Source organism: Eleginops maclovinus, chromosome 4 (assembly GCF_036324505.1).
Source record: "Eleginops maclovinus isolate JMC-PN-2008 ecotype Puerto Natales chromosome 4, JC_Emac_rtc_rv5, whole genome shotgun sequence".
In the NCBI taxonomy this organism is placed as follows: domain Eukaryota; kingdom Metazoa; phylum Chordata; class Actinopteri; order Perciformes; family Eleginopidae; genus Eleginops; species Eleginops maclovinus.
The window spans coordinates 36,693,974-36,707,148 of record NC_086352.1 but is presented as its reverse complement, the minus strand read 5'-3'; the positions used below and the strand labels follow the sequence as shown (position 1 = coordinate 36,707,148).

The 13,175-nt window shown below is 41.5% G+C and overlaps 1 protein-coding gene across 1 annotated transcript; it reads right to left on the bottom strand.

Annotated features, from left to right (window-relative positions):
- Nucleotides 1–7,127: 7,127 nt before the first annotated feature.
- Nucleotides 7,128–12,378, bottom strand: rasl12 (RAS-like, family 12). The gene is made up of 5 exons (XM_063882339.1): nucleotides 12,139–12,378; nucleotides 10,262–10,318; nucleotides 9,373–9,446; nucleotides 8,735–8,914; nucleotides 7,128–7,649 (listed from the first exon to the last, which is right to left on the bottom strand). The coding sequence occupies exons 1-5, from the start codon at nucleotides 12,239–12,241 to the stop codon at nucleotides 7,323–7,325; spliced, it is 741 nt and encodes a 246-aa protein (XP_063738409.1). The 5' UTR covers nucleotides 12,242–12,378; the 3' UTR covers nucleotides 7,128–7,322.
- Nucleotides 12,379–13,175: the final 797 nt, after the last annotated feature.

Below are 13,175 nucleotides of genomic sequence, written 5' to 3'. Positions count from 1 at the left end.
TATATGTCTCAATGTGTTTTCTTTGTCACTAACAGTTAGATTCTGACATCACTCTGTCTCTGTGGTGAATGTGAAGAAGGATTGCGCCCACAGGCATTATCGTAGCTTAGCTATGCTAAGTGGCTAGTGTGCATCAAAACATAAAATGTCCGATATAAAAATCTAAAAGAATAGGTGGTTGGGTTAGAAACTGAATAGGATTAGCTTAGTTTAGCATAAAGACCTGTCTGGCTCTTAGACATATTAAAGCTTTTGTTTAATGGTGAGACAATTTTTTGAAAAAACATGCAGCTACTGATAGCAGAGACCCTCTCTGAAGTGCGGTGCCGAAGGGACTACTCTCGTTAATCCCCTGCACCCCCATCACATGCCGCTGCTCCCCCGCTCAATATCACTCCGTGCTCTGTCTGCGGTGTTGTGGGCTGTACTAAAAAATCCTTTTTTCAGATTTAAAGTTTCTACTTCCTTGTTTAAAGCTTTGAGTGTCTGTTGTCATTTAAAGTAGTTAAAAGAAGAAAACAAAGCGCAAAACTAAAAGTGATTCATCGGTGAGTTTCATGACCAGTTAAAAGTTCCACCAACAGACTCTAAGCGGTCTCATGTAATGAGCCTCTGCACGTGGCCCTCGGCTCAGACTCCTGCAGGAGGTGGTGGTCTCCAGCCCTGCCCGGGAGCCTCACCTTGCTGCTCCGTCGGCCCCTGCAGGAAGCCAACACTGACACCACGCTGCTGGAGAAGGTTCCGGGTCTTGTGTGGCTTCCTTCCCTCCAGTCGGCCGAGCTGTCTGCCGCAGCCTCCATCAGCAAGGGATGGGTTCCAGAGCCAAGATCGAGGTGGGGGTGAGGAGATAAACCCTGCTCACTACCGGCCCACTCACAAGTTCTGTCCACATACAACCGCAATATGTTTCACTTCTGTTTGAATCAGAGGTGGGACCAAGTCATTGTTTTGCAAGTCACAAGTTAGTCTCAACTCTTTGCTTTCAGAGATCTGATCAGCCCTGATAGCATATGGCGTGCCTTGGCGGCAGCCGTTACCCGTTCATCCCCTGAGCAGATTGATGTCAATGCAAAATAATACCAAGGGTATGGTATCTAGGTTGTACATGTTTATTCTAGGATCCTCATACCCTGACTTGCCTTTAGACAGATTGTGGAGACAAGACTATCCTGCTCTGGATCCAGAATTTGACTGGGAGGATGTTTGGGATAGTGTAAAGGAGGCGTCACGTAATCCTAACCATCAACAAATACATTTTGATTTCATACATAGAACTTATTTAACCCCTCGCAAACTTTTCCACATGAAACTGATAGACTCTCCCTTGTGCTCCTTTTGTACTTTAAAGTCTCCAGGAACATTCCTACATATGATGTGGGATTGTCCACCGGTAACACAGTTCTGGTTTGATGTTGCTTCGACACTGTCAGATCTAGTGGTTGTGTCGGTACCAGCGACTGTCCCTGTTCTGATTCTGAATGATTTTTCAGGACTTACTTCTAGACTAAATAAGCGCATCATCCTAGCTGGGCTCACGGCCGCCGAAAAGATGGTTGTTACGCGATGGAAACCCTCACAGATACTTAACATTAGACAGTGGATTCTTACCTTTTTAGATGTGGTATATTTGGAATTGTCAACTGCCCGTATTCGTGGAGCTACTGAAAAAACTCTGTCCATTTGGCAGACAGCAGCTGAATCTTTGAAAGGCTTATTGGGGAAACCTTATAACCTTAACTATCATCACCCCTGGTGACATTCATTTTATGACTCCTTCTTTCCCCTGAAGTTTGATGTATGTGTGTGTGTGTGTGTGTGTGTGTGTGTGTGTGTGTGTGTGTGTGTGTGTGTGTGTGTGTGTGTGTGTGTGTGTGTGTGTGTGTGTGTGTGTGTGTGTATGCTCGTGTGCGTGTTTGTCTGCGTCTTTGTGTATGTCTGTGTCTATATCATTTCCATTGTGTTTTGGATGCATCCCTTTGCATACAGGCATGCAGGCGTGCATGGGGCTGCTTTTTTGTTTTAATTTTAATTTTCCCTTTTCTTTCCATATCACATGTTATTGTGCTGTGTTAGTTTTGTTTTGGTTAGATTGGTTTGGGTGGGTTGGGTGGGGGGTCATTATTTTTCTTTGCGTCACGAAGTTGTGGTATTTTATTGAAATTTGGTTGCATATTTTTGTGACAAATGGCCGATCTTACAGTTTTCATGCCCACTCAATATTGTATTGTATTTTTGTATTTTGATGTGCAATTGCTTGATCAAAATTTGGTCTTTGCTTTCAAGTCCCGAGTCAAGACAAGCAAGTCCCGAGTCAAGTCCCAAGTCAAGACCGACAAGTCTCAAGTCAAGTCCCAAGTCCTTTCGAGTCCTTTTAACAACGGAGAAATAATGTTTACACAAATCATGTATGCTTTTAAGATCTGTATATATTTATCAAACCAAGAACATTGTTCAAACACATTTGAAATAAACAAAGGCAAATGTAATGTTCACAGAAAGTGCTGACATTGTATTTCCATTGCTTATTGCACTATAACTGTCTCAAAAGATCCTCATTTTTGCAAAACACTCTTCACCTTAAAACTTAAATCTAGCCTTGAACTAAAAAACATGTCTTCACCCTCAAACAGGTATTTGGAGGATCACAAAAACAGTTGAATGTAACTTTTTCAAATGTGTTACCACTTTTTTCTATGTCAGGGCCCTATGCTGCATTGCATTTGCAAAAGATCAAATTGGCCAAAAGTCTGTCAGTCATTTGTGCACGATGGGGACGTAGTATGATGCCACCACGGCTGAAAACTCGCTCCACTGGAGCACTAGAGGCAGGCACTGCCAAGACTCTGGTGGCCACTCAGAAGAGACAAATAAGAGACTTCATGTTCAGTGCCCAGAGCAAAAGGGCGTTCTGTCCTTCGGCTGTGTCTAGGTAGTGACTTAGCTGTAGTGCTGGAGTGGTCCCAACATCCTTCTTCTGCCTCTTATGGTATGCAGCAAACAGCCCTTCTCCTTGTCCAACGTCCTCTTGCTCTTCTTCATCAACCAGAGACACAGGTTGCTCAGTCTCTGCAGCATCTTGCAGGATCAATTCTGGAAAAACTTTTAACAGCAGAAACAAAAGAGCCCTTATTACCATTGGTGTTGGTGATACAGTGTTAGACTGAACAATGCAATTATTGATGCTGTCAATAAGATCAGACTACGAGAAAAAGAGTTGCATTGAAGTCAATAATATTTACCTTTAACTTGTTGTTCCACCTCTGCCTTGATGTCACATGGTGCTCCACCCACAGCAGAGAAAAGGCTGGATCCAAGGCGGCTGCTTTGAGGTAGACTGGGTCAGAAAAGGGGGCAGTGATCCCATCTTGAGTCCCGGCCATTTTCACGTTAATGAAGATCCCAAGTAATCTTTTGTTCAGGGATGCCTGGAGACTTCTGACCAGGCCACTCAGGAAACGAACTTGAGGCTTCAGCTTCTCAAGGTGATGATTGAAGGACAAGACGGATGGAACAACTGCACTGATTGTGACGACCTTCTGTCCCTGTGTCAAATCAGTTGCTTCTCCAAACGGCTTCAAGATGTCCACCAACTCCTTCAACAGATTCCACTCTCGTGGTGTGAATGACAACTGCTTATGCCCAGCCTTTTCTAGAATGGCACAGAGCTTTAGATGATCACACTGGAGAACTGCCTTTACTTGCCTCAGTGTTGAGTTCAATCTTGTGTTGACTGCAGCAGGGACGCCTTTCTGTTCCCCAAATTCACTATCAAACACATCTTTGAATGTTGTGCTTGTGTGCAGCAATGAGCTAAGTTTTGATAACTTGGAAAGAGAAGGACATGCCACTTTTGTTCCTTTCAAACCGTCTCCCACCACCAGCTGAAGAGTATGCACAAAACACTGCAGGCGCTGTTTCTTTGCCATAGCAGCATCTACCGTTTGCTGTTCTTCCAGAGTTAAGTCACACCAGAGATCAGGGTCATCAAGATGACCTCCGTCATCATCCTCTTGTTCACTGGGGAAGCACACAGTGAATGCCTTTGACATGTTAGCAGCATTGTCACTAATAATGTAGTCCAAGTTATCTTTGATGTTGTATTCATCGCATATTGTCTCAAATTGGTCACAGATTCGTTCAGCTGTGTGTGAACCTTTGAAGCGATTGCAGGCCAAGAGATTTGTATTTAGCTGTATCCTCTCTTTAGCTGTCTCTTTCTCTATCCAGTGCACAGTGACACCAAGGAATCCCCACATCTTTCGGTCAGACCAAATGTCCACAGTGACTGAAACATGCTCAGTGTTGCTCAATTGAGTTTTTAATCTTGAACGTCTCTCCCCAGCGAGGCTCTCTGTTTTTGATGTCAACGTTCTGCGACACACTGGGCTGTACTTACTGTCAATTACTGTCAGAAAGTGCAGAAAACTCTTGTGTTCCACAATAGACAGAGGAAGGTTCCCTTCTGACATTTATATTACCAAATGTCAGAACTAATGCGTTGTATTACTGCGTTACAGCTAAAAGTAATACATTACTGTAACTCTGTTAATTTTGTAACCCGTTACACCCAACCCTGGCTATACAACATTGAACTGTGTCACATTCATACATCAAAAAGTGATTGGGTTAAAGTGCTATGTTTCTGATGACTCATTGAACGTGAATCACGCTTCTTATCTCTGACAGACGATCAGCTGATCCCTTTTCTGAATGCTGTGTGCTGATTGGCTCCATGGCGACAGATGACCTGATACACTGCTGCTGTGTGCTGAAGATCTTCAGTGCAGGTTGCTTCCTCTAAATGCTCCACAGATGAGTTAATGCAACTGAATGATACTGTATTTGAACTTTAAATATATTTTTATATAAAACATCTGTGTTGATATAGAGCTTAAACAGTGTCAGTGATAGTATAATTGTCCATTAAAAACAAATGTTGCACTGAAAACTTTGAACTGTGAATACAAAAGGGTTCAGGATTCCCAATCTGCTCCACCCCGCTGACCCTGAAGACATCTCATCTTAGTTTGGAGTATTGTATAGTTTTTTTTTAAATCATATATTTATATTAAATGGATTTTAAATCCTGATTAAAACACTGATGATTTGAGCAGATTTGTTCCACATAGAAAACAAAGATTGTTAGTTTAAATTAACAATACCAGAGCAGAGATGGGTGTATGTCAGTGTCAGATGAGATAATACAAAATTTACATGATTCTAAATATTAAAAAAAACTAAATACAGACAGACTTCTGCAATAAGTCCCCTCTACTGCATCTGGTGCTATGATAATGTAAAAATACAAATCAAGATGGTAGTTTTAGCCGGAGGTCATCAGTCTGTCTCTTCTTCCTCAGGAAAAAACTAAATACAGACAGACTTCTGCAATAAGTCATTTTGGCACAGAAACATTAATGTTTTCACTTCATCCACTGGAAAATAAACCTCTCTCTTGTCTGGTGTATTTTCCCATGATAAACTTCAGATATTCTATTCTATGTCTGTTAAACTTGGAGTGGAGGTGAAGTCTGCCAATCTATAGAAAGAGCCCTTTATACTTGAGATTAAGTTTTGTTATTCTGTGTGTTCACAGACTGAAGAGAAAAACGTAACAGCAGTACAACGCATCACAGAAATGTGACACATGGAAATAAAGTGTCTCAGAGGTGTGATGGCAGCTTCCAGTGTGTTTAACACTTCTGGGGTTGGGAACAATATTGTCTAACGTGTTGTTCTGATGATTTCATTTGTGTTGAAAGGTCCGGGGAGGCCATCAAATGTGATACTCATCATTTTCATTGAGTTGTGAAGTGGGACACAATATTTGAGTGCATTGTTCCTCAGCTGACTCACAGTTAGGAGCTCCTGAAGTCATCAGCCTAAACTGAAACAGTGTTCTGGTTCTTTGATACAAAGAAGGTACAAGAAGCCTGAGGACTTAGAGAGTGAACTATAGTCAACCATGATTCGCATTTCAGCTAGAACTATCCAATCACAATGCTTCAATGACAACCATACTGCTGATAAATCAGATTTACACTTTGACAATGAAGCATTTTCTCCATGGCCCAATGGATATATGGACACGTATGTCTTGTCTATTCCGTATTGACTCTCTGGCGTCCCCGTCAAACTCATCAATACACTTCAAATCCTACAGATCTCTGCATCCCGGATGATCACCAAGTCCTCTGACCACATCAACCCCATCCTCCTCCAACTGCACCGGCTCCCTGTTCAATCCCAGATCAACTACAAAACCTGATTTCTAACTACAAAACCCTTCCTAACATGGCCCCATATGCACCAACCTCCTTCAGGAGTAAATCCACTCTGATTCCCTCCACACGTCTCATCACCATGGGGGCTCGGGCTTTAAGCTGCACTGCTCCCAGACTCTGGAACTCCGCACACACATTCGACAGACTGACACAATCACCAGAATCAAATCCCATATAAAAATCCACCGGTTCAAATCAGCCTACTCACTGTAGTGCTCTCCATCCTCTGTGTCCCCTGGATGTCCTGTACCTATCATTAGTGTCTACTAGTGTCTCCTCCATGTTTGCCTGTTTGTGTTTTTATCATCCTTTCTGCTTTGAACCTCTTAAAGTATTTATTGAATTGTATGGTGTCCTTGGTTTGTCGTGAAATAAAATGTTTTATCATTATTATTATTATTATTATTATTATTATTATTATTATTATTATTATTATTATTATTATTATTATTATTATTATTATTATTATTATTATTATTATTATCATTATTATTATATTATTATTATTATTATTATTATTATTATTATCATTATTATTATTATTATCATTATTATTATTATTATTATTATTATTATTATTATTATTATTATTATTATTATTATTATTATTATTATTATTATTATTATCATTATTATTATTATTATTATTATTATTATCATTATTATTATTATTATTATTATTATTATTATTATTATTATTATTATTATTATTATTATTATTATTATATTGTGCAGCTGTGGCTCAGGAGGTAGATGGATCCCAGCCCTTGCAGTCATCATTTTTATATACTGCATTACTCCAAATGGCTGCCGATGGCCAACAGTATGTGAGTGTGTGTGACAACTGTGTGTAAATAGATGAATGCCGTGTTTATGTCAAAGCACTGATGGATCACAAAGAAAAGCCCTGTATAAATGCAGCAGATTTACCATTTATCATATTATAGAGCTAAAACAAAAGATAACACCTGACTCAGGAACTGAGTTCACATCATTCAGAGAGAGGGTCAGAACCCTCACTGCTGGGGGGGGGGGGGGTCAGAAGATCTTGAAACCTTTGAGCAGGGTGAGCGTGGCGGCCCTGCGTTTGCTCTGAGCTCTGGAACTCTTCACAGTGAGCAGCCGGGCGCTGGCAGGGGCCGGCAGTTCCTGGTAGCAGGGGGTAGTGAAGGAGGGGACACCCAGCAGTGCTCTGTCCTCGCTCAGGTAGACGGCTGGCACCAGGGGGCCGCGCCTCATCCTCCTCACCCTCCTCACCACTTCATAGAAGACGTGCTGCACAGAGAGGAAGTCCTGACAGGCCGACAGCTCGAAGAACGTCGCGTGGAAACGAGAGGCGAGCCGCTCCCCCTCACTGCGACTCACCTGCCTGAGAGAGGAAGGGTCACCTTTACCATGTCATACTATGAGGTGTGCACAAACAACTACCTTCACACTAATATCCCATTATTATCCATAATACAATCATTTTGTGAATTTGATTTGGTTGATGTTGTTTTGAATTTTCACATGACGGTAGCGGCTATCTCAAGGATTTTCTGTACAGAGGTCTATAGTGTCGGACAAAGGGAAAAACGTACTGGATGACCTGGATCAGATATTTGATACAAAGATTTAGGTATTCAACCACTTGGAATTGACTCCATGTCCATCAAATGGAATCATTAATAATAGAGTGGGGCAGGAATGAGTCCTTAAAATTGGATATAAGTCAGCATATCATCGCCTCCTGTTTCCTTGTTTTGATGTCAACGTCTTTTTGAACTTGGTTAGATGACTGAAATAAGATCAAGTTTTGTCCAACGACATAAATTACATCAGTAAATGCCACACTGGTGAATGTCTAAAGCTTCTGTGTCTTGGAAACAGTGGTTGCTAATAAATGTCTAACGGAGACAACCAGACATCATCCCCCTGGACATTAACCAGTGGTGACTTGAAGTCGTGTGACTGTGATTCAGTTTGTTTAAAGCCTACGGTTAGCTTTTTACTTCTGGAGATTGCATTTATGCTTCAAAAATCATAAAAGTGGTGTTGATATGTGGAGATTATTCTAGTACCATAAACGGGGAGGGAGCCATTGTGATGCTCACTTCAGGGTCGGGCTACAAAAATACCTCAGCACTGCACCACTCTGTGCAAGGTTCAGTTTTAATGTGTTCACATTCTTGAAAACACTCACTATTCCTCAACAGAAGTAAAGATGCTTTCTGCTTCCTCTCTCTCATACTGCAGACACATGGGGGATATTTTAGGAGGAGGTCTGAACGCTCTGAGGGCTTGCTAGTCAATATGATACACCAATTTACCACACACACACACACACACACACACACACACACACACACACACACACACACACACACACACACACACACACACACACACACACACACACACACACACACACACATGCACATACACACACACACACATACACACACAGATACCAGCCTGTATCTGTCCATGTCCAGCTTGTTCCCCAGCAGGATGATGGGAGTTTTGTTGTGCAAGGCGAGGGTCTGCAGGTACGGCTGGCAGCCTGCAAAGCTCTGCATGCTGTCCACACTGTAGACCACCAGGAAGGCACTGGCCCATGACAGATAACGCTCACTGTTCATTGGACCCTCCTACACACAAACACACACACTTCTTATACTTTAACTTGCTCTTAGTTTTACAGAGATGTAATTATGTTTGAATGCACTTTGACGAAGAGGACCTCGTAGAAACCGGCTGAAATAAATCTTTTAGCTCTCTTATTTTAGTAGTGTATTTTCAAGTAGCTACACACAGTCCCAGCATGCCCCTGTGTTGCATGAGTGTGTAAAACATAATGTGGATGGAAATGAAGTCACTGTCCTTGTTTAGTGATACGTTGCTGCAAGGCTTTGACTTAGGGAGGGATATGCATGGACTATAAATAACACTATTATTTTGTAAATTATTAAGTGGTTTATTTTGGATGACAATTTATATTTAATTTATGTTTTTTTTCCACATATTTAAAGTTTTTTTTGTCCTGTTTTTGTGAAAACATGAAAAAGAATATATCGATACATGGCCTTGAGAGCATGTGAGTTCATACCTGGTCGCAGGTGTCCATCACCCTCACTGTGACTGGCTGCTGGTCCACCTTCTCTTCTGATGAATAGATGTCCTCTACACGGCAGCCAGTGACACACAAGACAGACAATATTACATTTCCATAGATTTGTCCCAACGTATTTTATCATGATGGATGAACATCTTTTAATATAAAGAACTTTTCTGAGACCCTGCAGGTAACCATAACTATCCAACTCACTGAGAAGAGACTTCTCAGTGAGTTGGATATTTTGTCTCCCAATTGGATTTCTAAGACCCTTTACCAACTTTCTGTAGACCGTGTGGTCCGGAGTTACATGATGATGTTTTGCGTCTGAATTAAACACCATGAACCCTAACTAAGGTATGGACTCTTGTATGGAACAGTGAAGAGCCTCTCAGCAGCGTAACTCATAGGGAGATTTGATGCTACACAATGTAATTAATTAATTAATCATAAAACACTCAAATTATTCCAAGCATTTTACAGGTATCATAATTTGTATGGAGGACATCTTAAGGTAAAGATATCCGACCAGATCAAGTAATATAATATACCCTGCATTCTAGAGTCCGATTTATATTTTTGTCAAAATGTGCAAAGATCTTCTCACGGCCCATCGCTATTCTCTGTGTACACTGAAATTAAATCTTCATACACAGACTTGCTTCTGTAAATGGAACTCAGACTGTGTGTCTCGCTCAGACGCCACACAGTGCTCTCCCAGCGGGGCAGAGAGAGGCAGGGGGAGCGAGAGGGACGCTGTGTCTGGAGGCTGGGTTTGTTTGTATGATGGCTCAAATATCAACAATCTCTCTCCAGAATCCCTGCCTCCTCCTTTAAATTCAAGTATTTATTATTTTTATTCGAATGCGAGCAGATTTCTCACCTAGATAGGGGTCATATTCACCGATGAAGCGCTTTGTGAGGAACTTCACGGTCAGTGCTGTGAAACAGAGAGAAACAACTTAACTCAGTGTGACATACACAAACATACAGGGCGGGTGGTTCATGGAGACAAGAGCCCCCAGAGGGCCAGCGCTCTATAAACTGAGCATGGGAAAACATACAGTATCACAACTGGAAAAAAAGTCAAGAAAACAGTTAGTTATTATTATCAACCTGCACTCAAAAATGATTTCATAATTTGAAATTGTCAAATAAGACCCTGCAAAAATGTTAAATGATATTGATAGGATTTTTCTTATGTCTCACAAACTCTTTTTTCCATAAAGCCAGCAGCTGACAGCGTTAACACGCACCGGGAAAATGATGACGGGTCCCCTATTATGCAAAATGCACTTTTTGATGTCTTTTATACATAAATATGTGTCCCCGGTGTGTAAGGAGACTCACAAAGTGTCAGAATATACAACCCTCTCTCTTTTCTTCCTTACCCACATCTCTAAAAATGGGGGTGCAAACGACCTGATCCAGATCTGCTGCCGATATGATGTCATATCGGAAATGTGGGCTGGCTTTACATTTAACTCCTGGCAACGTCCCACCCAAGTTACACGTCCCAACCTATCGTCCGCCATATACAGTCGCGAGCTGAATTCCCTCCGCAGTACCTCTGTGTGTGTGTGTGTGTGTGTGTGTGTGTGTGTGTGTGTGTGTGTGTGTGTGTGTGTGTGTGTGTGTGTGTGTGTGTGTGTATTCAGCAGGATGTCTGCAGGAAGGACTTAGAGTTGTTGTTTATATAATACATATAATGTCTCTGTTGTAGTGGTAAACACTGAGAAGTGTTTCAGAAATAATGCTGGATGTGGTTTGGAACATAATATGGCGTTTAATCACGGCAGCGTTTAGCTGAGTTTGTCCGTGTAGAAAACTCTCTTCAGACAGAGAGCTGTGCTCCAAAGGCGCGTGGCCAGCTTCAGCTCAGCTCAAATTTAGAGCGACAGTCACAGAATCAGCACTTTCGAAAACGGGGCTGAAACAGAGGGATAGCGGACATGCTAAAATCAATTATGTGTTATCTTCAGAGACATGTTTTTTCTTTACATTTGATTTGAGACCTATAACATAGGCTATAAAAGAGCATAATAGGAGTGTACATATATGTGTTTGTGTGTGTGTGTGTGTGTGTGTTTGTGTGTGTGTGTGTGTGTGTGTGTGTGTGTGTGTGTGTGTGTGTGTGTGTGTGTGTGTGTGTGTGTGTGTGTGTGTGTGTGTGTGTGTGTGTGTGTGTGTGTGTGTGTGTGGGTGTGTGTGTGTGTCCAGTTTGAAGCTTACTTAATCAGACTTTGTGAAACATAAAGAAATGTATATTAATAGAAGTAACCGGGAGAGGTACCTTTACTGTATTTAACAACTAGGCTACTGTAGGAGCTTATAAAACTGTGTCTCAAAATGCTTTGTTTTAAGGGATAGTCTGGGGAATAAACATTGTCATCTGTACGATTTTTCTCAGGCAGATAGCAGAGTCACAATAATGAATCCCACTTGTGTCTTCCCTAATATTTCAGTGAAACAAGCACCCAGTTCTGTTTGAAGTATTTGCTATGATTGTATCTAACTCTCAGCAGGTGTTTCCTGATGGGAGTAGCAGTGATATAAAGCTGGAGGTCAACCTTAAGTCATCGAAACGACTAAAGGGAGTACAAACACTAGCTACAGCTCTCTCAGATTTGAGTACAAACCCTGTTTCAGTCAGACTACTGAACGTATTAAGAACTAAACACTTTTTTTGTATTTCATCAGTTACTATACTTTACATGGCATGCAATAGTTCAAATCTGAATATCCAAGTGAAAGTGGGACCTGATTTCCCGCAGCCCATCACCCCGAGCAGCACCAGGTTACACTCAGCTGGTCTGGGGTCCGCAGCAGCAGAGTGACACGTCTTCACTTTCCCAAACATCATGATTCTCTTCTCTTCAACTATTATATCCAAACGTCTCCGGTCCCTGTGAGAAACTCAGGCAGCAGGCTATTTTGTCTTTCTGTTTCTTGAAGTCAGAAAAAGGAAAAAAAAGGGCTCTACGGATCCAAGCGGACTGAGGTCAGGATCCAGATTCTGCTGTGGTCATTGTGGGACTGCTCTGCTCCCACGAGGGAATTTTTTTTTTTTTGTGTGCAACTGATGTACTTCCTCTCCATTTTAGGAAACAGTCTCCAACCACGCTCGTAAAACCCTGGGCTGAGAATGACTCAAGCACTGGACATCTCACCGTGCTGAACCAGGATGCGCTAGATATTAGTCTTATTCCAAGAGAATGTGACCCCCCTCCCCATCATTAGTTTACTTGCTTGGTTTGGCTCAGATTCCTGTATGCTTGTGGGATCCTGGTTATGTTTAGACGCTGAGCCAAGCTAGCCTAATATTAGAGATATAACTACAGATGGCCTCAGTTACATAAATCAGGCTTTTATTAGAAGAGGGGAAATCTGTAACATTCCCAAAACAACTGAGTCTCTGATCTATCTCTGTAAACAGATCACAAACGATTCTATGTGAGTTGATAAGGATCCAGGAAATAATCCTATCACCCCCCTATTCCCCCTCCTATCTTTTATTTACTGTGCTATCTACTCTGTATGGCGACTAACTGGTTATGAGAGACTCAGAGTTAGCTGGACGCTGCAACTCAAGCCAGATACTGAAGAAAAGTTTAAACATGGATATTTTCCAAGCTGGGCATTATTTTAAACTTCATTGTATTCCCCCAGTTCCAATATGAGCATTTTTTAAATATGGATTTTGATGTGTGATTTTATAGTTATTGCTCAATGTTTTTGTAACTTATGTTGTGAGGTTTTAATGGAGATATTTTTCCAAGGTTTTCCAGGAGTTTACT